The sequence below is a fragment of the Myotis nattereri genome (assembly GCF_964212035.1).
Source record: "Myotis nattereri genome assembly, chromosome: 12".
Lineage (NCBI taxonomy): Eukaryota > Metazoa > Chordata > Mammalia > Chiroptera > Vespertilionidae > Myotis > Myotis nattereri.
In genome coordinates, this window is record NC_138087.1 from 66,402,776 (window position 1) to 66,423,816 (window position 21,041).

A 21,041-nucleotide genomic window follows, 5' to 3' on the forward strand; every position below is an offset into this window, starting at 1 on the left:
CATGTTCTTCTACTTGGGTGCATGTGTAAAGAGTCAGGTACCTGGGTATGAAGAAAGATTGAGATTGTATGCAGGAAAGTGATTATAATAATGGACAGATGAGATTTCAGGATAAAGAGAGAAGGAAGGCCACAATAAGAGGTGATGGACAGTGAAAAGAGGTAAGACAGCTCCAACTGAGCTGAAGAAATTGTTGGAATGGAAATTCTAGAGGTAGTGATCTGGAAGGATGGGAAGTGGTAGGCAGGGGATGGGATATTTGAGATGAAGATTTTGGAGGCGGTATAGCTTTCCATAATGGTGAGATCTGGGATATAACCAGGGGAGTGGGTGGCAGAGGAGGGGTAAAAAGAAAAACAAATCAATGGGATGGAATGAATGGATCAACGTGGATCAAGATGCCATGGGTGTTGTTTGTGTTGCAGAACAAGATTGTGGACCAGTGTGAGAGACTGCAGTTACAGAGTGCTGGCATCACCAAGTACATGGCCGAGGTCCTGCCAGGGAAGAACCAGAGAGCAGTGGTAGGTAATTCTTCCCTTTCCCCCTCTATTCTGGGCCCTCTCCTGGGTCAGACCCCAGCCTTAGGGGCTTGAGCCAGTCTAGGGGCCCTTCCTAACCTCACTAAGTCATTGTGCTATAGCACAAAGCCGGATGCCCAGGAAGGATGGTTTCTTCTCTCTCTGAGCCTCGGTTTTACCATCTGGGCAGAGTTGCACACTAGTGCAAAGACTGTTTTCAGGGGAAGGGATCAGGGAGGGTAGCATTTTCCTAACATCTAATTATTTTGTGCGCAGCCCCAGAATTAATTATCAGATAACCCAGGGGCTTGTATGTTGGTTATTCTTTATCATTGTCCTATGCAGTAGGTGGCAGTAACATCCCTATTTACCAGACGGTTAATGGACTGGACCAAGGTCCCACATCCTCCTGCCAGAGTCAGTTCTGTGACCTGGATCTTCTGACTCTGCAGCCAGTGCTCCTTCTGCTGCACCGCACTGCTGGTCCTTGTGACTCGTTGCCACACCTCCATCTCTCAAGTATGCTTTGCAAGGGCAGGGGCTCTGAATTTCTTCCCTCCTCTTCTTCCACCATAGTAGTACATGAGAATGGACCATTGGGTTTAGTAACATGCACAGTATTGAAGATCCTGACAAGAGGAATTTTGTAGAGTGGTGGGGTGAAAGCCTGATTGGAGTGCGTTTCAGAGAGCAATCTGGGATAGTTAATACAGGTAACTCTTGAGCGTTGCCATAGAAGGGAGCTGACAAGTTGGATGATCCTGGAGAGAGATAAGGGATCAATGCAGTTTTTTGTTTATTTTCTTTTTAAGATGGGAGAAGTTACTTTATGTGTGTATGCTGATGGGAATTTCCCAGTAGAAAGGGGAAAATTAATGATGCAAGAGAAAGAGGAAATTTGGGTACAGCAAAGAGGGGTGGGGTCTAGTAAGCAAGTGGAAAGGTTGGTTGTAGGTAAAAGCATGGGCAGTTCATTCACAGAAACAGAGAAGGCAGAGTGAGTACAGGTGCAGGTAGATGATTAGGTGATGGGCAGACTTTGTCGAAGTTCTCTTCTGATTGCTTCTATTTTCCATTACTTACCACCTTCCCTGTAGGCTCTTAAAGATGCCATTTGTCAGTTTATGGATGTTTTGTTCTCCATCATCTGTTTATATGGTAACACATTAATAGAGTTTCTAACGCTAAGCCATCCTTGAATTCCTGGGGAAAACCAACGTAACTTGATCTATATCTATATATATATATTATATTAACTTAATATGTTATATTAAGTTAATATATATTATATATTAAGTTAATATATATTACATATTAAGTTAATATATATATTAACTTTTAATTTTGAGATCACTATAGATTCACATACAATGTTAACATCTTTCCTAACTGTGGTAGAATATCATAATCTGGAAATTGGCATTAATACAGCTCACCTTTTCAGATTTTACCAGTTTTACACCAATTCATTTCTGTGTGTGACTTTAATTCTATGCAGTTGTATCACATCTATGGATTCATGTGACTTCCACCACAACTGAGATACAGAACAGTTCCATCATAAGGATCCCTTAGTACAGCTTTCTAAAAAGCATTTTTGCATCTATGCTCAGGAGTGAGACTAGCCTATGAGTTTCATTTCTTGTATAGTCCTTATCAGATTTTGTTATCGAGATTATATAATCCTTATTCAATGGGTTGGGAAACAGAACTCTCTATTTTCACTGGAGGAGCTTATATAAGATTGGAATTATCTGTGCCTTGAATGTTTGGTGACACCCTCTGTAAAACTATCAGGGCCTGGTGGTATTTTGCTGGTAGATTTTTAACTACTGATTCATTTTCCATCATAACTACAGGCTTTTTTCTGTTCTGTTTTCTTTTTCTTTGGTTTTAGTAAATTCTTTCTGGAAAAATTATCCACTTTCTCTGTTGTTGAATTTATTTTTATTTTTTTTTCTGTTGTTGAATTTAAATGCATAAAATTATTCTTAATATTGATCAAGTTGTCACAGGTTTGTCTATCATGTTAGTCTTCAAAGAACCAACTTTTAGTATTTTAATTCTCTTTTTTATCTCTTTTTAAAAAATATATTGCCCAGCTGGCATGGCTCAGTGGTTGAGTGTTGACCTATAAACCAGGAGGTCAGGGTTCGATTCCTGGTCAAGGCACGTGCCCAGGTTTCAGGCTCAATCCTCAGTAGGGGGTGTGCAGGAGGCAGCCGATCAATGATTATCTCTCATCATTGATGTTTCTGTCTCTCTCTCCCTCTCCCTTCCTTTCTGAAATCCATACAAATATATAAAAAATAAAAATATTATATCCTTCTATCTTTATAATTTTTCTATTTATTTATTTTAAAATATATTTTTATTGATTTCAGAGAGGTTGAGATAGGGAGGGAGAGATAGAAACAGCAATGGTGAGAAAAATGTCTCCCACTGGGGATTGAGCCTGCAACCAGGAATCAAACCAGGAGCATGTGCCCTGACCAGGAGTCAAACCGTGACCTCCTGGTTCATAGGTCGATGCTCAACCTCTGAGCCATACCAGCCAGGCTATAATTTTTTTCTTTTATTTGTTTTTTTACATACTTTGTTTTTTTAACTTACTGAGTAGAACAGACTATCATTTTAGTTTTTCTTATTTCTCAAGGTGAGCATTTAAACCTTTTAGGTGTTGATATAGGTACCTCCCACAAACTTGGTGTACTTGCATTCAGTTACAAGTATTTTTAAAATTTATTTTATTGATTTTTTACGGAGAGGAGGGGAGAGGGATAGAGAGTTAGAAACATCGATGAGAGAGAAACATCAATCAGCTGCCTCCTGCACACTCCCCACTGGGGATGTGCCCGAAACCAAGGTGCATGCCCTTGACTGGAATCAAACCTGGGACCCTTCAGTCCGCAGGCTGATGCTCTATTCACTGAGCCAAACCTGTTAGGGCCAGTTACAAGTATTTTTAAATTTCCACTATAATTTGTTCTCTCACTATGAGTTATTAGAAATAGGTTTTTAAATATCCAAGTGTATGGTTTTACTGTTTAAATTATCATCATTCTTTTTTTTTTTTTTTTTTTTTTTTTTTTTTTTTTTTTACTAATTTCTAACTTAACTGCATTGTAATCTGTATGATATCAATTGTTTGAAATTTGTTGGGACTTGCTTCATGCCCTAAAACATTATCAGTTTAGGTGAGCATTTCATATTCACTTGAAAAAATATATAGGGTTCTATATATGTCTACTAATTAAGTTTATTAATTGGGTCAAATCTTCTCTCTAATTACTAATTTTTTATCTGTCAGATTTATTGATTACTGGCAAAGGGCATTTATTTACATTTTTATATCATGCTGTGGACTTGTCTAGTTTTCTTTATGATTCTGTCAACTATTCCTTTTATATTAAATGTATATAATTTAGGTTGGTTATATATTCTTGGTAAACCGTTCCTTTATCACTTTATAGGGACCTTGTGTGCCCCTGTATGATGGTTTAGATGAGTCTAAAATTCTAAAGCAAATCACAAGCCCAACGCTAGGCAACTGAGTCCTCAGCTCCTGATTGTACTGTTTCCAGTTTCCTTCCTACTTTGGGACTCCAGGTTATTTCCTTGAATTAGCTGCCAAAGCAGCTTCACTGTGGGTTATTTTTCCAGCATTTCTGTGTTCTAGGAGGGTTTTCGTTTACCCTGTCATATCTTCGGAAAGGGAAGCTTTTTTCCAGGGCTATTCATTTCTGGGAATGACTCAAGAAGGCTGTTGAAATTGATTGCCACCTTCTACTCAGGGAGTCTCTGATGTCTCTTGGGTCAGGGTCTGTTCTTGGTCCTGATCACACCGTATAAACACAGCTGCAGAGACTCAGGGCCCTGTGGGCATCGGAGTGGGACAAAGAGAAGAGCAATGGCTGATGTGACTGAGCACTCACTGCCAGCTTTGTTCTGTCTGTTTTACATGTATTAACTCATTTAATCCTCACGATAGCCTTACGAGGTATCGTCTTCAGTTCAAAACTGAGGCATAGGGATGATAAGTAACGTGATTAAAGTTCCACATACAATAAGCGCAACAGCTAAGATTTAAACTGCGGAACTGCCTCCAAAACCCAGTTTCCCAACCCCTATGTCGCATTGCCTCACGAGAACACTGCGGGCTCTGAGCTCCCAGATTCACTGGCCTGTACACTGAGCCACTCCCTTCTCCCCACTGGGCGAATTATGGGCCGCAGTTTCTTCTGTTCAACGGGGATAATTGTCGTCTGCACTGTACAAAGCAGGTCTTCAGGGGCAGGACACAGGAAGCTGTTGGCTGTCTCTGACCTTGGCATGAAGGAGACTGTTCTCCGCTCGCTTCATGCAACAGGTGCCTTTGGGTAGGACTGATTCCCAGATGGCACTGGAGTAGGGGGATAGTGTTGGGCTGAAAGTCAAGAGAACTGGGTTCTAGTCCCAGCTCTGTCACTGACCCAGCATGTGAGTGCTATCAAGAGGTTTTTGACTAAGTTGGGAACAAATTTCCTAGCAGTCATTCAGTAAATATTTGAGTGCCTACTACGTGGCAGGCACCGTGCTAGTTGCTAGGAGACACACATTAACTTTATTGGCTGAGAACTGATTTCAGGCCTCCTGTGTGGCAGGAAAGAATTCTACCATGGAAGCAGTTGGAATGGACACTTAGGGAATAATAAGGTTTTTGTTCTCAGACATCGTCAAAAATATCACCTGGACCACTGTTGGTACAGATCCCGTTGATGGGGAAGACTTTGTAGGCCCTTCTGCTCTGCAGTTCTGTGATCTCTGACCTTGGTCCCTTCGCCTTGGTATTCCCATCTGTGAAATAAGCAGGTGGCTCTAGTTGATCTCTAGGCCCTGCCCACCTCTTCCATTCTGGGAACCTGGTTCTGTGAGATACAGCCTGGATGTCTGGATTTCACATTTCTTTGCCCTAAACCATATAAACCATACTTGGGAACTCTTAGGGCTGGGATGGCTTAAGCAAGCACTGTTACTGCCACTACAGTGCCCATGACAGACATTGCTGGTCAATTTCGGTACTCCTTTGGGCTGTGCCCAAATCCTCCTAAGCTTTTTTTTTTTTTAAATATATTTTTTATTGATTTCAGAGGTGAAGGGAGAGGGAGAGAAAGATAGAAACATCAATGATGAGAGAGAATCAGCTGCCTCCTGCACGCCTTCTACTGGGGATCGAGCCCGCAACCTGGGCATGTGCCCTGGACTGGAATTGAACCCAGAACCCTTCCGTATGCAGGCTGACGCTCTAGCCACTGAGCCAAACCAGCTAGGGCGAAACCCTCCTAATCTTGACTAGGGCTGGGCCAGGATCTGACTGTTTTTATCCCTCGCTAGAGCATGGCCAGCGCAGCGCGGGAACTGGTCATCCAGCGGCTGGGGCTGGTGAGGAGTCTGTGTGAGACGGAGGAGCAGCGCTTGCTGGAACGGGTGCATGGCGAAGAGGAGCGGGCCCACCAGAGCATCCTGACGCAGCGGGTACACTGGGCTGAGGCTTTGCAGAAGCTCGACACCATCCGCACCGGCCTGGTGGACATGCTCACCCATTCGGATGACCTCCAGCTGATTGTAAGTCAGGCGAGGTCTGAGGGCACGTCTCTCCAAAAAGTCGGAAAACATCGAGAATGTTCATTGGTTGGAGGTGGGTGGATAATGATAATTTGAAGCAGGGATGAGTCAGGGGAATAAAATTATATCGATTTTTAGAAATATATTTTTATGGATCCCAGAGAGGGAGAGAGAGATAGAAACATGAGATATATGTATTTTTTTGCACCTGATAACTATTCTTTGAATAGTGAGCAAAATTCATGGAATGCCTACTATGTGCTAAGCATGGTGCTGTGGGGTGGAGTTGCAGTATACAGCTGTCAGTGACTCACGGCCTTATGGACGAGACAAATACAGAGACTGATCATTAGGATATGGAGGATGTGTGCTGTGGTAGATGAAATTCCTGGGAGCGAGGGACCCCACAAGCCAAACTCGAGGGGGTCAGGGAAGGCTTCCTGGATGAAGTGACTTAGAAGCTGATGCCTGAAAGATAAGAGTTGCAACTATGTTAAAGGACATGGGAGGTGGAGAGATCACTCCATATCTGAAGAATTGACAAGGAGTCCAATATGAAAATAGTCAGCTCATCTTTAATGCTACCATCTAGAAATCACTATGGTTACTATTTTGGTACTTATCCTTTCAAAGTATTTTATATAGATATGCAGATATCTGCAGTTTTAAGGGACATTGTGACATCTGAATAAATATGCCAAGCAGAGAGAAATGAGAATGTAGAACAACTGAGCTGTCTGCACCACTGCAGTTCAAGTAGGACAGCTTCCATGACTGCCCTAGATTGTGCATTCATTTAGTCACACAGCTTCCACAGACAGAGCACGTTCTGTCCCAAACACTGGGACAGTCACAATAGAAGATTCAGGAAAGGGTCCCAGCCATCTAGTTGCTGACAGTCTTGATGGGGGACGAAGTGTTGGGTAAATATGCACCTGTCCTGAAGTGTAAGTGCGGGAAACTCAGGACACCATGGGGCACAGGGGCAGAGTGATTCATTCTGAGTGGGGGGTGGGGAGGTATGTGAGGAACCCGTGCAGCTTTGTGCTTTGCCTTAGAGAAGGAGTAGAAATTTTTATCCTAGAGTCTCCGTCTCCGTGGAGCCCTCCACGCCAGTTGAATCTATTCGGATCTTGACTGCCTGCTGGGTTTCTGGTGCCAAGCCTGATTCTGTTTTCTTTTCTCACAGCAGAAGGAGCAGGAGATTTTTGAGAGGTGAGTATGGTCCCTGATTTGCTTGGGCAGTCATGGAAACCGTGGCCTTCGGGCCTCTAAATAGTTCACTGCGTTCAGGCTCCGCTGCTCCTGGGGGAAAGCCCAGGGTGTGCAGCTGTGAGTGGCTTCTCTGGCACCAGGCTCGATGGACGGGGCCTTCCTGCTCCTCGCTTGGAGAACTGCTTTAGACCCATGTGTAAGGGAGTGAGATAATCACTTATTAACCAGCGGCTTGCCACAGTCTAACATTATCTCATTAAAAACTGTACTGTCACCCTGTTGGAGGGTTTTACCAGCCCACCTCCAGATGCGAATGCTGAGGCTCAAAGAGGGGAAGGGACTTGCCCAAGCCCCAGAGCTGGGACTGGGACTGTCTCCTCAAATTTGCATGTGAAGTGTGCAATATGAAAAGAATTTCACCAGGCCCTGCCTAGGTCCCAAAAGGCTGGGAACCAAGATTCTGAGGAGTGGCTAAAAGGATGTAAATTGCCAGGCAAGGAAATTAAATTCTTAATCAGTGCAAGATTTCAGAGCTGTACTTGAGGAGCACAGCCCATTATTCTTATCTATTTTTGTATTTAAGTTCAATAGCAATACATATGTATGAGAGAAAGAAAAAAAAATCCACCAATATAAAACTATTCAAATTAAAAATGAGTCATCTCTTCCCAACCCCATTTTCTAGAGGTGATCAGTTTTAACAGTTACTTGTATGTCTTTGGGACTTTCCTATATATAATCATAGGAGAATTTTTGCCTCCTTAAAAAATATTTTTTTAAACACAGATGGGATCATGTTTATAATTGCTGTTCTATAATTTATCAGGCTAATTTGGGATCTTTCCATGTGAATACATGTAGACTTACTTCACTTCTTGGAAAGTCTGTGAAGTATTCCGCAGTATGGATGCACCACATTCATCTTACTGTCTCCTTTTATTTTTTTAAAATGTACATTTTTATTAAGTATATTTTCAGAGAGAGAAAAGGAGAGGGAGAGATAGAAACATCAATGATGAGAGAGAATCATTGATCAGCTGCCTCCTGCACGCCCCACACTGGGGATCGAGTCTGCAACCCAGGCCTGTGCCCTGACGGGGAATCAAACTGTGACCTCCTGGTTCATAGGTTGATGCTCAACCACTGAGCCACACCGGCCAGGTTTCTGTCTCCTTTTCATGTGTGTTTGGCTTGTGCCTACTTCTTCCCTCCTGTAATCTTCCCACATTTCTGCTGGTCTTCTCTTTTTTCTCTGTCTTTATCATCTTCCTCTAATACAGTCAGTCTGTCTGCAATATCAAGTTGATGTGATTATTGAAAAAAATTTTGATCTTCAAATTTTTTTGTTTTGAATATTTTTAACTCAGAAAAGTTAGAAAAAGTGTTACAATGACCTTTGCCTAGAAATACTAATTGTGTTAACATTTTGCCATGTTTGCTCTTTCTCACTCTCTCTTTTTTCCGATCTATCGAGATGATTGCTCCTCTGTACTAGCACAGTATCTTTTAAAAAAAATTATAGCCCGGCCAGTGTGTCTCAGTGGTTGAGCATCGACCTAAGAACCAGGAGGTTACAGTTTGATTCTCAGTCAAGGCACACATGACTGGGTTGTGGGCTCGATCCCCAGTAGGGGGCGTGCAGGAGGCAGCTGCTCAATGATTCTCATCATTGATGTTTTTTTTTCTAATTCTCCCTTTCTCTCTGAAATCAATAAAAATACATTTTTAAAAAAACCCTTTTTTTCTCAACTATTTGAGAGTAAGTTGTAGAAAATATATTTTATTCCTAAATACTTCAGCATTTATCTCCTAAGAACAAAGACATTCTCTTACATAACCACAGTATAATTATCAAGTTCAGAAATTTAATGTTGATATAATACTATAATCTAATATACAGTCTGTATCCAAATCTACAGCCAATTGTACCAAAAAAGTTCTTAACAGTGTTTAGTGGTTTCTTTTTGTTGTTGTTGTTTTTTCCTGGTCCATCTGTTCTCTTTTAATCTGGACTTCTTCCTTCATTTTTTTTTTTAAATATATTTTATTGATTTTTTTACAGAGAGGAAGGGAGAGGGATCGAGAGTCAGAAACATTGATGAGAGAGAAACATTGATCAGCTGCCTCCCGCACACCCCACACTGGGGATGTGCCCACAACCAAGGTACATGCCCTTGACCGGAATCGAACCTGGGACCTTTCAGTCCACAGGCTGACGCTCTATCCACTGAGCCAAACCGGTAACAGCCATTTTTTTAAAAAAGAAAAACATTTTTAATGAGTCTAGGACAGTTGTTTTGTAGAACATTCCTCAGTTTGAGTTCATCTGATGTTACCTCATGATTGGGTTCAGGTTATGCATTTTTGGCAAGAATATCTCATAAGTGATGTGTTCTCAGTCTGTCAAGTCAGAGGGCACGTGATGTCACTTTGTCCCTTATCAGGAATGTCAATTTTGATCACATGGATAAAATTGTGTCTATCAGGTTTCTTCATTATAAAGTTATATCTTTACTTTTGTAATGAATAAGCAATGTGAGGAGGTGCATTTTGTATAAATAACCTCTTTACCTTCAAACTTCATCCCATAATTTTAGTCTCCATTGATGCTAAATTCCTGAATTATTCACTTATTTATTTGCTTGTTCATTCATTTATTTAGTATAAATATAGACTTGCGAATTGTTTTTTTATTCAGTGTATTATAATCTGATACTACTGCTACTATTACTAATTTTGATCTTCAAACTGTCCTAGATTTGGCCAGTTTTAGTCCCTTGGGGCTGGATCCTGGATCCTTTTGACAAGTCCCCATTATTCTTTTCTAAAAAATTAAACATATTTTTATTGAATTCAAAGAGGAAGAGAGAAATAGAAACATCAATAATGAGAGAGAATCATTGATCAGCTGCCTACTGCACGCCCCACACTGGGACCAAGCCCACAGCCCGGGCATGTGCCCTGACCGGGAATCGGATCATGACCTCCTGGTTCATTGGTGGACACAACTGCTGAGTCACGCCGGCTGGGCGCCATCATTCTTTAAGAACTTTCTTGTGTTCCAGCACAACGTAATGTCCGGGCTCACCGTGTTCTTTTCCTGCCTCAGCCCTGGAACCAGCTATTTCTCCAGGGACTCTCGGTTCCTTGTAGTGGGGAGAGGTATTTAAAACTGAGATCTGGGCAGGAGATGTGCCTTGCTGCCGATGCATCATTGCTTCCAGGCCTGCTCAGTAGACAGACAGAGCTGGGAAGTGTGAGGGTTTTTTTTATTCATGAGTTTGTATTACAACTTCTAATTCCAAGGGAACACTACAGCATTTTTCCTTTGATTTCTCCCATTCTGCGTTCATATCTTTCTTTTTTCACAGTGAGAACCTTGGCACCCAACAACAGCAATATAGTCATTCATTTGTTTGGTCCTGTAATACATACAGGGTTGTTTGAGAATTGCTTAAACAAAATACTACTGACAGCCCTCGCCGGTTTGGGTCAGTGGTTAGAGCGTCAGCCTGCGGACTGAGTGGTCCCAGGTTTGATTCTGGTCAAGGGCATATGTCCAGTTGCGGGCTTGATCCCCTTTAGGGGGTGTGCAGGAGGCAGCCGATCAATGAGTCTCTCTCATCACTGATGATTCTCTTTCTCTCTCCCTCCCTTCCTCTCTGAAATCAATCAAAATATATTTAGGGGAAAAAATACTACTGACAAACCCATTCGTAGAAGTCAAAATTTATTTGCGGTTCCTTGTGCCTTTAGAAAGTACTGTGTTCAAAAGTGGTCAAGCACCTTCTAGCTGGGAACTCACTTGTCTGAGAAATGCCTTTTTTGGATCTAATTTTGTTTCCACATCCCGGCTGGGTTCAGCTGCAGCCTGTCACATGGCAGCAGGTCCTGTGCAGAGACCGGGCCTTCAGATCCCAGCCAGGGCCCTGCTGTGTCCGGACCCCAATTCGCTCCCAGGAATTTTCCCTTCTGTACCAGAAGGCACATGGACCAGCTGATTTTCTAGATTCTGGTGACTGTGATTGGCCTCAGGTTTGCCCTGGGATGATGGCTTAGCCAGGCGGACACTGGTCCTCTCTCCTCCCCACCTGATGGCTGGGGTCCCTCACGACCCAGCCTCACGGCTGTGAGAAGAGGCATCAGACCCTCTGTTGTCCTGACCACAAAGACTCTTTGTTACCAGAGCCAGCGCTCAGCTTTCCTAGGGCTCTGCTTACCTCGCTCTTCCCAAGCCAGGATAGCCAGTGACAGTCTTGCCAAGAGCAGGCATCCATGAGACATGCCCCCTCCCCCCTTCATTAATGAGCAGAGCTGGGAGATTTGGGGCAGAGAGTGTATACTCTCAGAACTGCTGCCTGATCTCAGAGCCACCAGGATTAGAGGCAGTGGGAAGTTCTTTCTCAGAACCCAGTTCAAAAGGCTGCAAATCCCCACTTTGCTCTATTCCCTGTGAGACTTCACTTCTGGTCAAGGAAAGAATTACGTTGAACGGTGCCTGGAGGTAGGACTTGAATCAGATCCCCGTTTTAGCTGAGTGTCTTCTCTGTTCTCTCCTGTCAAGTGGGTAACAAGTACCTCCCAGGTTATACCAAAGATGACGTGAGATTCTGTATAGAAAGGAGCAGGCCCAGAGCCTGGCTGCTTAATAAGTGGCGGTTCTCCTTGTTCCCAAATTCCCTCTCCAGCCAAACTCAGTCCCCGGCCCTGAGCTGAGGAGAGGTAGTTATTGGGAGCAAAGTGCTGTGAATAATTTGTGATTGGGGAAATAACCGATAGTCCCTTCCTGTGTGACCCCACAAGGGTGTTGGCATTTTAAGAGCAGAGGAGTTGGCTGTACCAGCTAATCAAACCGAGGGCAGCATTACTGCTGCAGTTGGTTTTGGAGGGAGGTGAAATTTTCTCTGGGCAGGAAGGTGGCGTGGGAAGACTGCCGCACAGAGGTCCAAGGTGCCCAAGTCCTAACCCCGGCTCTGTCCAGTACCAGATCCTTGGACGAGTGAGGAGCTTCGTCCACAGAGCAGAATGACTCCAAGTTATGAGACTGGCACCAAGTAGTTACCACCTTGCCAATCATCTGCCATGCGTAATTAAGGCTTGGGGGAGTGGAGGGTGCACAGGGGGAACGTCCACCTTCCCTTTGGCTCCAGCCCCCTTTAGGCAGCTCCTGTCTGAGGCTGGCGGCCAATCTTGGTGTCACCCTTGTGGGAAGAGGATTTTTTTGCCACCTTCCTTCCTCCCCACCCCCTTCACCCTGTATTGATCCAGATACATTTCCAGAACCTTTCTGAATCTGTTTTGTTTTCTTTCTTACAAGGGCTGAGGAAGCAGAGGGCATTTTGGATCCCCAGGAGTCGAAAAAGTTAAACTTTAATGAGACGTGTGCTTGGAGCCCACTTCTGACCCAGCTCTGGGCAACAGCAGCTCTCGGCTCCCTCTCAGGTTAGAAGCTCGAGCCCAGCACCTGTTGGAGCAACTGGGCATCTGTCTGTCTGTCTGTCTGTCTGTGGTTTGCTGTGGCCAACACTAGGGCCTGGTGCATTCGGGATGGTAGCTTAAACAACCAGTGATACTGGGTGCAGGTTTGTCAATGGAGCCAAGGTTCTGGAAAGGCCTGGGGCACCTGGGCCAGGTCCTGCCCGTTAGCAGACCGACCTGCTCTGTAGTTGGGTCTAGGATAAATCTTGTTCTGGTAAACCACATCCTCCTTATGCCCTGCCCTACTGAGACAGCTCAGTATTATTTCTTGGAAACCTGGTTTCTCTTTAAGAAGAGAGATAATTGATGGCCAACTGGGAGCGAGAATTGAGCTTCCTGGATTCATCTCACTTAACAAACATTGACTCACGCTGACTGTGGACCTGACCTTGTGCTGAATGTGGTCTCCTGCCTCCACAGATTCCCACTTAGCGCGGGGGTTCTCAGAGCAGGCTGGAAGTTTCCATTCTCCCAGTTGTGGTAGTTGCACAATTCACAGGTTAATTAGTGAATTGACATTTTTCTCAATTTTAACCCTCCCCACCTCCCAATTTCCCATTCCCCATTCTCCTTAAAATGCTAGTACACACTAGAATTCTCTAGAGCAGGGGTCCTCAAACTATGGCCCGCGGTCCACATGCGGCCTGCCGAAAACATTTGTTTTTTTACTTCCAAATAAGATATGTGCAGTGTGTATAGGAATTTGTTCATAGTTTTTTTTTTTAAACTATAGTCCGGCCCTCCAACAGTCTGAGGGACAGTGAACTGGCCCCCTGTTTATAAAGTTTGAGGACCCCTGCTCTAGAGCAGTGGTTCTCAACCTTGGCTGCACATTAGAATCACCTGGGAATCTTTTTAAAATCCTGATTTCTGGGCCTCATCCTCCGGAAATTCTGTTTCTTTGTGATGGGGTGGGGCCACAACATTAGTAACAAAAAAAACAGAATTTCCAGGGGACGAGGCCCAGAAATCAGGATTTTAAAAAGATTCCCAGGTGATTCTAATGTGCAGCCAAGGTTGAGAACCACTGCTCTAGGGTCTGGTGTCAAATATTACCCGATTTGCTGGCAGTCCCATGTAGTTGGTTGTTGGAAACTGCATACCTGATGCTTCCCAGCTTCCAGGGGCACGGTGTCCCTAGGACAAGTCTGATCTGGAGGCTGCAGATTTGCCCAACTGGAATGCAGTATGACCAGTGCTAGATGCTAGATGTAGGAACAACATGCTGGGTCTTAATTTTGTCCCTGCCACCAACTTCGTGTGTGACCTTGGGCAATTTGCTTCTCTGGGCCTTATTTCTATCAATAGTAATTTATTGATAGAAAATATTACTATTTACAAATAGTAATAACGACTGTTATGACCACAGTTTATTGAACACATATTATTGCTGGGTACTTTCCATGTATCATTTCGTTTGATCCTTACATCTATCCTGTGATAAGTCCTATTTTGATCCCCATTTTACAGATGAGGAAACTGAGGCTCAGAGAGAGTAAATGGCTGCCAGTGAGTGATAAGGAAGCCCTTCACTACCTGGCAGGACCAGGGTAGGGCTGAGTGTGGACCTTGGGCAACTCTGAGGTTCTTTCTGGCAGGCACAGAGGATGTACGCATCGATGAGAGGACTGTCAGCCCCTTCCTGCAATTGTCAGATGATGGAAGGACTCTGACCTTCAACGCCAAGAAGTCCAAGGCCTGTGCAGATGGCCCAGAGCGCTTTGACCACTGGCCCAACGCCCTGGCCGCCACCCCTTTCCAGTCTGGGCTGCACGCGTGGATGGTAAATGTGCAGAACAGTTGTGCCTACAAGGTGGGCGTGGCCTTAGGCCAGCTGCCCCGTAAGGGTTCTGGCAGTGACTCTCGTCTGGGCCACAATGCCTACTCCTGGGTCTTCTCCCGCTACGACCAAGAGTTCTGTTTCTCACACGGCGGGCAGCATGTGCCCCTGGGGCTGCTGCGCTGCCCAGCACAGCTGGGTGTGCTGTTGGACTTGCAGGCCCAGGAGCTGCTATTCTACGATCCAGCCTCGGGCACGGTGCTCCACACCCACCAGGCGTCCTTCCCTGGGCCCCTCTTCCCAGTCTTTGCTGTGGCTGACCAGACCATTTCCATTGTCCACTGACCTTCGGCACTGGGGAGGCTAGATCTGCCTGCCCACCATCCTTTTAGGCCACATTTCTACCCAGTATCCTTTTCCCAAATGTTGCCCATGCCCATGGGCAGCTTTAGGAGGGGTAGGATCCATTTCAGATCCGGTATAACCATTAAATGCTGTATCTGTGGGGAACCTGCCACTCCCTGGGCCTTAGTCTCCCAAATTCACCCTCTAAGGGTGTCTTGTTCACCATTTTATCTCTGGCATCCAGCATGGTGCCTGGTGGGCAAATATTTGGCAAGCGAATGGGTGGATGGATAGATGGATGGGTGGATGGACGGGTGGATGGGTCCATGTGGGTAGACTCTTCTGGAGAAGCACTGCCTTTCAGCCCCCTGCCCCCAGCTCTGAGCGTGTAGAAGTGGTTTTCTGGCAGAAAAGCCTGTGGCTGAAGTCCTTTCATCTCAATTGAGTGCTTTCAGTCCTTCCCATGACATGACACACAGGGAAAGAATTTTTCTAGCACACAAGGACAACCTGGAAGGGGCCTAGAACTCCTGCCAGCTGCTCCTGGTCAGAGGACTCTGGCTGGGGGGCTGTGTCCTAAACCAGGGCCTACCTGGCCACTCGGAAGACTGAGAAAATCCTGTCTCCAGGTAACCTGACTGCAACACACCCGTCAGCAGCTCTGCCCTGGACCTGGCGGCTGACCTCCAGCCTGTGCCCGCTGCGGTAACCGCGATTAATTTCCCCCCAGCTGCAGCTGATGAGTGCCCCGCCCGGTGGCCCCTTCTGACATAATGTGGGGACCTGGGGGGAGAACCTGGAGTCAGAAAGAGCTGCGGGGGTAAGAGGGCCAGCCTTAGAGAACGTGTACATTATTAAAGGTTTTAAAAGATTGACAATTTTCTTCCATGTTCTTTGTTGGTAATTGGGCAACACCCTGCCCCGTGCCTCTCCCCTCCCTCCCCTCAAGGGCCAGCTCACATCTTAGAGGTGTGTTCACTGGAAATTTGATGTCTTCCTCATTTCATGTTCTCAGATATAAGGGGGTGGCTGAGGTCAGCATACACGCCCTAAAAGGGCCTGGGGTCGGTTCTGTGCCCTGCACTGCTGGGACCAAGGGCAGGTCTTTTTTTGATCTTTAAGGAGGTCACATTAGAGCAGTATTCCTCACATTTTTGTTTCTTTGGGGAACATAGTTCAAAGGCAATCTTACCTACAACTTCAGGCTCCTGGGCTCAAAGATGAGGCCAGAGCCCTTCCCACTGTTTGCTCAATAATTTACTTGAAACACTGGGTGGATCAAATCCAGTCAGTCCACAGACCTATTGGCAACTTTTATGACTGCAGTGACTTCTGAGGCCCCTATGGCTCTGAGACTACAGCTTATGACCCTGTCCTCACTGCCTGACACTCGGGAAGGTGTCTGAGAAGAGCTTTCCTGCCTCCAAACCTGGGTCAGTGCCAGGTTCTTCTAGATGGCACCCGAAGGCCCTTACACCACACTCCCCAAATCACCAATCTAACTCCCCGTAGCAGCCCTCAGTCCGCAGTTCATGGGCCTGCTGCTAGGGATTCCCTATTCTGCCCACCTAAATGCCAGTCCCAGTTCAGGGTCCACTCCAGAGCCCTCCCTGGCTGTTGGCACTAGAACATAACGTGCATGTGCCCATCTACATGCTCTTCACCTGTGGTATCCCCTGTGCTTGGCACTGGCTGAGGCACAGAGGTGTCCAGTAAATACCAAGTAGAGAGGTGTGTGAAGAGGGAGAGGCAGGAAGAGACATGGAATTTTTAAAACGCAACTTCTTCAGTTCCCAGTAATTCTCCCCACATTTACACTCCTGCCACCTGTGCTCTGGTGCCTGTCCCCTGTGCTTTCCTACCCCTTGTTACCCCCTATGACTGGGGTGTCCTTTAAGAATGACACCCTTTGGGCCACCGTCCCTATTCTTCCAGGACCTCAGCTGCACTGTGTCTCATGGGACATGGATCCCTTTCTACTTGCAAACTAGTGGTCAAGCCAATGAATGGGCTTTGGAGTCAGACAGGCCTAGACTGGAACCCTGGCTCCCTCAGGTACTAGCTGTGACCTCAGGCAGGCTAAACCTCTGAATCCCTTGTCAAGTGGAAGACATACTGCTTAAGCCCACTAGGTGGCTTTGAGGGTTCTATATGCCTCTCAAGGACTAGCAGAGTACCTAACAATGGAGGAGGGGTGTGTGTGTGTGTGTGTGTGTGTGTGTGTGTGTGTGTGTATCAAGCTTCTTCTCATGACTGGGATTATGGCGTTGTCTAAAATCTGACTAGACTATGTTGTCTTAGAGGACATGTCCGTAAGCACAGCTTAGCACCCTGATTTTCAAATTAAGCTCCTCTGACCTTAGACTTTGCAGGTGGGGGAAGTTGTAGAGCAGCGGTTCTCAACCTGTGGGTCGCGACCCCTTTGGCGGTCGAACGACCCTTTCACAGGGGTCGCCTAAGACCATCCTGCATATCAGATATTTACATGACGATTCATAACAGTAGCAACATTACAGTTATGAAGTAGCAATGAAAATAATTTTATGGTTGGGTCACAACATGAGGAACTGTATTTAAAGGGCCAGAAGGTTGAGAACCACTGGCTTCAGGGCCTGAATGAGGGGTCCTAGGACCTTTGCTTCACCCTTGCACCTTTGCTTCACCTTTGCTTCACCCTTCACCTTTGCTTCACCCTTCACCTTTGCTTCACTCCTTTTTTCCTGTTTTGCATATTGGGGTTCCACATAGGCTCTCCCATGACAAAAGGACCCTGCTGCTATAACCAAGTTTCAAGATACCTGACTTTGAAGCTAGTTGGGCCTTTAGTAAATCTTGTTGGAGATGAGGCAGATTTGTGAAAAAAGGGACGCAGGTGTGATGAATGAACCATCTCAGAGACCAGGAGCTGGTTAGTGGGGCAGGGCTGAAAGCCTCACACTCACTGCTTTATAGTCAGAATGCATGATGGAGTCTACAGGGAGGGGGTAAAGGTCAGATCTTGGGGAGGACAGGGCTTCCTGTCTGTAATGTTTGTTGGGCCCAGCCGCTTCCCTCACCAGACTCACAGCCCTGTGGATGAGTTCTCCAGGCGGTCAAGGGCAGGCAGGAGATGGGGCAGTGAGGGGAGGATACGTTCTTGGGGTACAGAGTCTTTGACCGCAGGGTCCAAAGGCCCCGGGCCAACTACTAGAAAGCTGTGCATGCCTACAGCCCGGGCCCCCTTATAATCATTGTGGTAACTGTCCCCAATATGGGCGGCCACTGCTGGTTCTACATGAGCAAGCCGCAAGGCTTCCTGGAAAATGCGGGGGTCCGGCTTGCACCAGCCAGTAGCCCCAGAGGTCAGCACAAAATCGAAATGTTCCCGCAAACCGAGACCCATCAGGATACCCTCTAGTCGCTCGTCAAAGTTGGAGACCACTGCCAGCCTCAGACCTCGTTTTCGGCACCCCCTCAGGGTGTCCTCGGCTCCCTCCAACACCTGCCAGGTACAGGGTCTGCTGAAGTCTTTGTACAGCTGGTCAGCGATGGGGGCCACAGCCTGGGCATCCCGAGCACCCGCCAGGTGGAAGGTCTGCAGGACCACATCCTGCCACCACTGGCGGCAGGTGAGGCCCTGGCTCAAGCCATAGTTGGGGAAGCTGTGGTTCTGAGCCCTGATCACCTGCCCAAAGGCTTGTTCCAGGACTGGGGCCTCCACCTTCAGCCCGTGGGCCCGAGCGCTGGAGGCATATTGCTCCCCCACGGGCCGGCGGAGCCTGAGCAGTGTGTCCTTCACGTCCCACGTCAGCAGTCGGATCTGTAGCTGGTGCGTCATGGGTCTGCAGGACGGGCCAAGTCTACTCCAGATCCACCTTACGTGCCAAGGGCCAAGGGGAAACCGAGTTGGACCACACCCTTCTACAACCTAATGGTTGTCTCTTTCTGGGCTGCGTGGGTCAGAATTTCTGGTACTTGGGGAATGTCTTCACAGCAGAAGATCCTGGAATGAGACGGCAAGTAAAGTGGGAGTTCAGGTTTTAGACTGGATTCAAATTCTGGTGCTGCCAACTCAGTGTGTGGCCCTGGGCGTATCACTCTTGGAAGCCCTGTCTCCTCACGGGGAAGAACACAAGGACCCAACCTCGCAAGATTATTGGACCAAATGAGATGATCCGTTCATTGCACAACAAGTTTCTGAACACTGATTATGTGCTAGATGCTGGGAACCGGACAGGGTTCCGGATCTCATGGCATTTATAGCATTAAATAATAGGGGATACAGACGTTATACAAAGACCTACACAGACACTTGGGCTTAATGAATGCAGCATGAACCGTGAAGTTATAAATCCAAGGACCTTATCTGGTCTTTGTCAGGGAACCTCCGAGGCAAGTGAAGTTTCAGTGGGGATCTGAAGAATGACTATGCAGGAAAGAGAGGTGGTTAAGTGTTCCTGGCACTGAAAACAGCAAGTGCAAAGGTCCTGAGGCAGGGCAAGGAGTCTGGTGCTTGGGGTAGAGAGGGGCCAGCTCAGGCTGGGCTGTGTAGGTCAAGATAAGGAAACAATTATGATTACTATTCCTATTGTTAGCAATTCCAAAGACAGAAGGGTCCTTGCAGACCATCTGACCAAACCCTTGGCTGTTCAGCAGGGAAGAATGAGCCAGAGAGGAGCAGATATTTACCTAAGATCACAGTGAGTCAGCAGCATAGCCAGGACTACAGCCCAAACTTCCACTCTGTGGCCAGTGCTTCCTTCCACTGCTTAGGCATATTGAATTAAAAAGAAAATCTTTTTGGCAAACCTGTACAGCATAGGACAAAAAGCAGACCAGAGCTGCCTGGTCCTACCTGCCTTTAAGCCTCTCTGAGCCCCAGCTTCATCTTTTTTTTTTTTTTTTAAAAAAAATATGTTTTTATTGATTTCAGAGAGAGGAAGGGAGAGTGAAAGAACCATTAATGAGAGAAACACCAATGGGCTCCCTCCTGCATGGCCCCTACTGGGGATTGAGCCAGCAATGCTGGCTGACCTCCAGGTTCATAGGATGATGCTCAACCACTGAGCCACACCGGCTGGGCCCAGCTTCATCTTTAATGGAGGTAACACCTGCCTGGGTGGACAGCAGTGAAAGAACTACTGCCTTAACGCACAGGAAACAAACTCCTCCGCCGGTCGTCCACAGGCTGGACGCAGCTTCTTTCCCCAGAGCGGAGTCAGCGTTCCTGCAGGGATCTGAGGGTCCAGAATTCTGAGTGCAGCCACGTGTTTGCCGAGGAAGGGTCGTGGCTGGTGAATCTGGGACATGCCTTAGAGGAAGCTGGTCAAGGACATGACTTTAAGCCTGTTTGGAACTTAGGGGGACCCACCGAAAGACCCTCTCACTTTGCGGGAAGGGAGATGAAGGCCCAGCGAGGGACACTGGCACAGCTGAGCCGAGAACAACGGCTCTGGCTCCCGACCCACAGCGTCTTGCATTTCTGGAAGCCGGAGCTGGGGACTCTGGGCCACAGGCATGAACTGCTCACCCTTCCTCCCCAACTCTCGGGCTCGGTGGCGGCAAATTACAGGTGTGCCAGCCGTTAGCGCGAGACCTCTAAGCAGCCATCTGCAGGGTCTTAGGGACGCAGGCCGCTCCTGCGGCGGCAATCTGGGGCCCCTGCTCACCTCCAGCGCGGAGCGCGTCCCTGGGGCTCAGGACTCACCTGCTCCGAAAGGAAGCGCAGGAGGGAAACCGCAGGCCCTGCCGGCGTGGGAGGCGCGCAGCTCTGCCCGGCGCTGGGCCGCTTCTCCTCGGCCCCGCCCTCTCCTCGGCCCCGCCCCCTCCGGCCCCTCCTTCCTGCGCCCCTCCCGCTGAACCCTCCGCCCCTCCGGCCCCGCCCCCCTCCCCCTGAACCCTCCGCCCCTCCGTCACCCGCCCCCACCGTGCTCCTAGGTCCCCTCTCCGCCCCTAGGAAACTCCCACACCCTCTCCGATCCCCACCTTAAGCCTTTCCGCCCCCAACCCGCGTCTCACCGTCACCTGGCACCCTCTGTGCCTCTGCCCCCCCTTCCCCTCCCAGCCCCTCCGTCTTCCTGGGGTTGGGACACGCCCGGGAGGGGCTCAGGCTGACTAGG

The 21,041-nt window shown here is 47.1% G+C and overlaps 2 protein-coding genes across 5 annotated transcripts in view; one reads left to right on the forward strand and one right to left on the reverse strand.

Annotated features, from left to right (window-relative positions):
• The window catches only part of BSPRY (B-box and SPRY domain containing), a gene marked incomplete at both ends in the record, with an annotated part of 19,077 nt that extends 3,258 nt beyond the window's left edge, over window positions 1-15,819 (forward strand). Inside the window, 6 exons of one of the 2 annotated variants that reach the window (XM_081104094.1) lie at window positions 426-524; window positions 5,895-6,125; window positions 7,315-7,340; window positions 12,658-12,782; window positions 14,417-14,601; window positions 15,573-15,819. In XM_081104094.1, the coding sequence (XP_080960220.1) occupies window positions 426-524; window positions 5,895-6,125; window positions 7,315-7,340; window positions 12,658-12,782; window positions 14,417-14,601; window positions 15,573-15,581 (675 nt within the window). Of the gene's footprint in view, window positions 1-425; window positions 525-5,894; window positions 6,126-7,314; window positions 7,341-12,657; window positions 12,783-14,416; window positions 14,944-15,572 lie in introns of those variants that run through there. The other variant, XM_081104093.1, reaches the window with a different exon arrangement.
• Window positions 15,820-17,469: 1,650 nt separating this feature from the next.
• Window positions 17,470-20,740, reverse strand: HDHD3 (haloacid dehalogenase like hydrolase domain containing 3). Of its 3 annotated transcripts, none has more exons than XM_081104096.1 (2): window positions 20,630-20,740; window positions 17,470-18,925 (listed from the first exon to the last, which is right to left on the reverse strand). In XM_081104096.1, exon 2 carries the CDS (start codon window positions 18,758-18,760, stop codon window positions 18,005-18,007), a length of 756 nt encoding a protein of 251 aa, XP_080960222.1. In that variant the 5' UTR covers window positions 18,761-18,925; window positions 20,630-20,740; the 3' UTR covers window positions 17,470-18,004. The 3 variants fall into 3 exon arrangements, 2 of the variants coding, with proteins under 2 accessions (XP_080960222.1, XP_080960223.1); XM_081104097.1 differs by lacking the exon at window positions 20,630-20,740 and adding an exon at window positions 19,612-19,687; XR_013996702.1 differs by lacking the exon at window positions 17,470-18,925 and adding an exon at window positions 19,612-20,244 and having other exon boundaries at window positions 20,630-20,731.
• Between the last annotated feature and the right edge of the window lie 301 nt (window positions 20,741-21,041).

Excerpts from the sequence above, each read along its gene's own strand:
- HDHD3 (XM_081104096.1), bottom strand. The coding sequence starts at position 18,760 with ATGACGCACCAGCTACAGATCCGACTGCTGACGTGGGACGTGAAGGAC.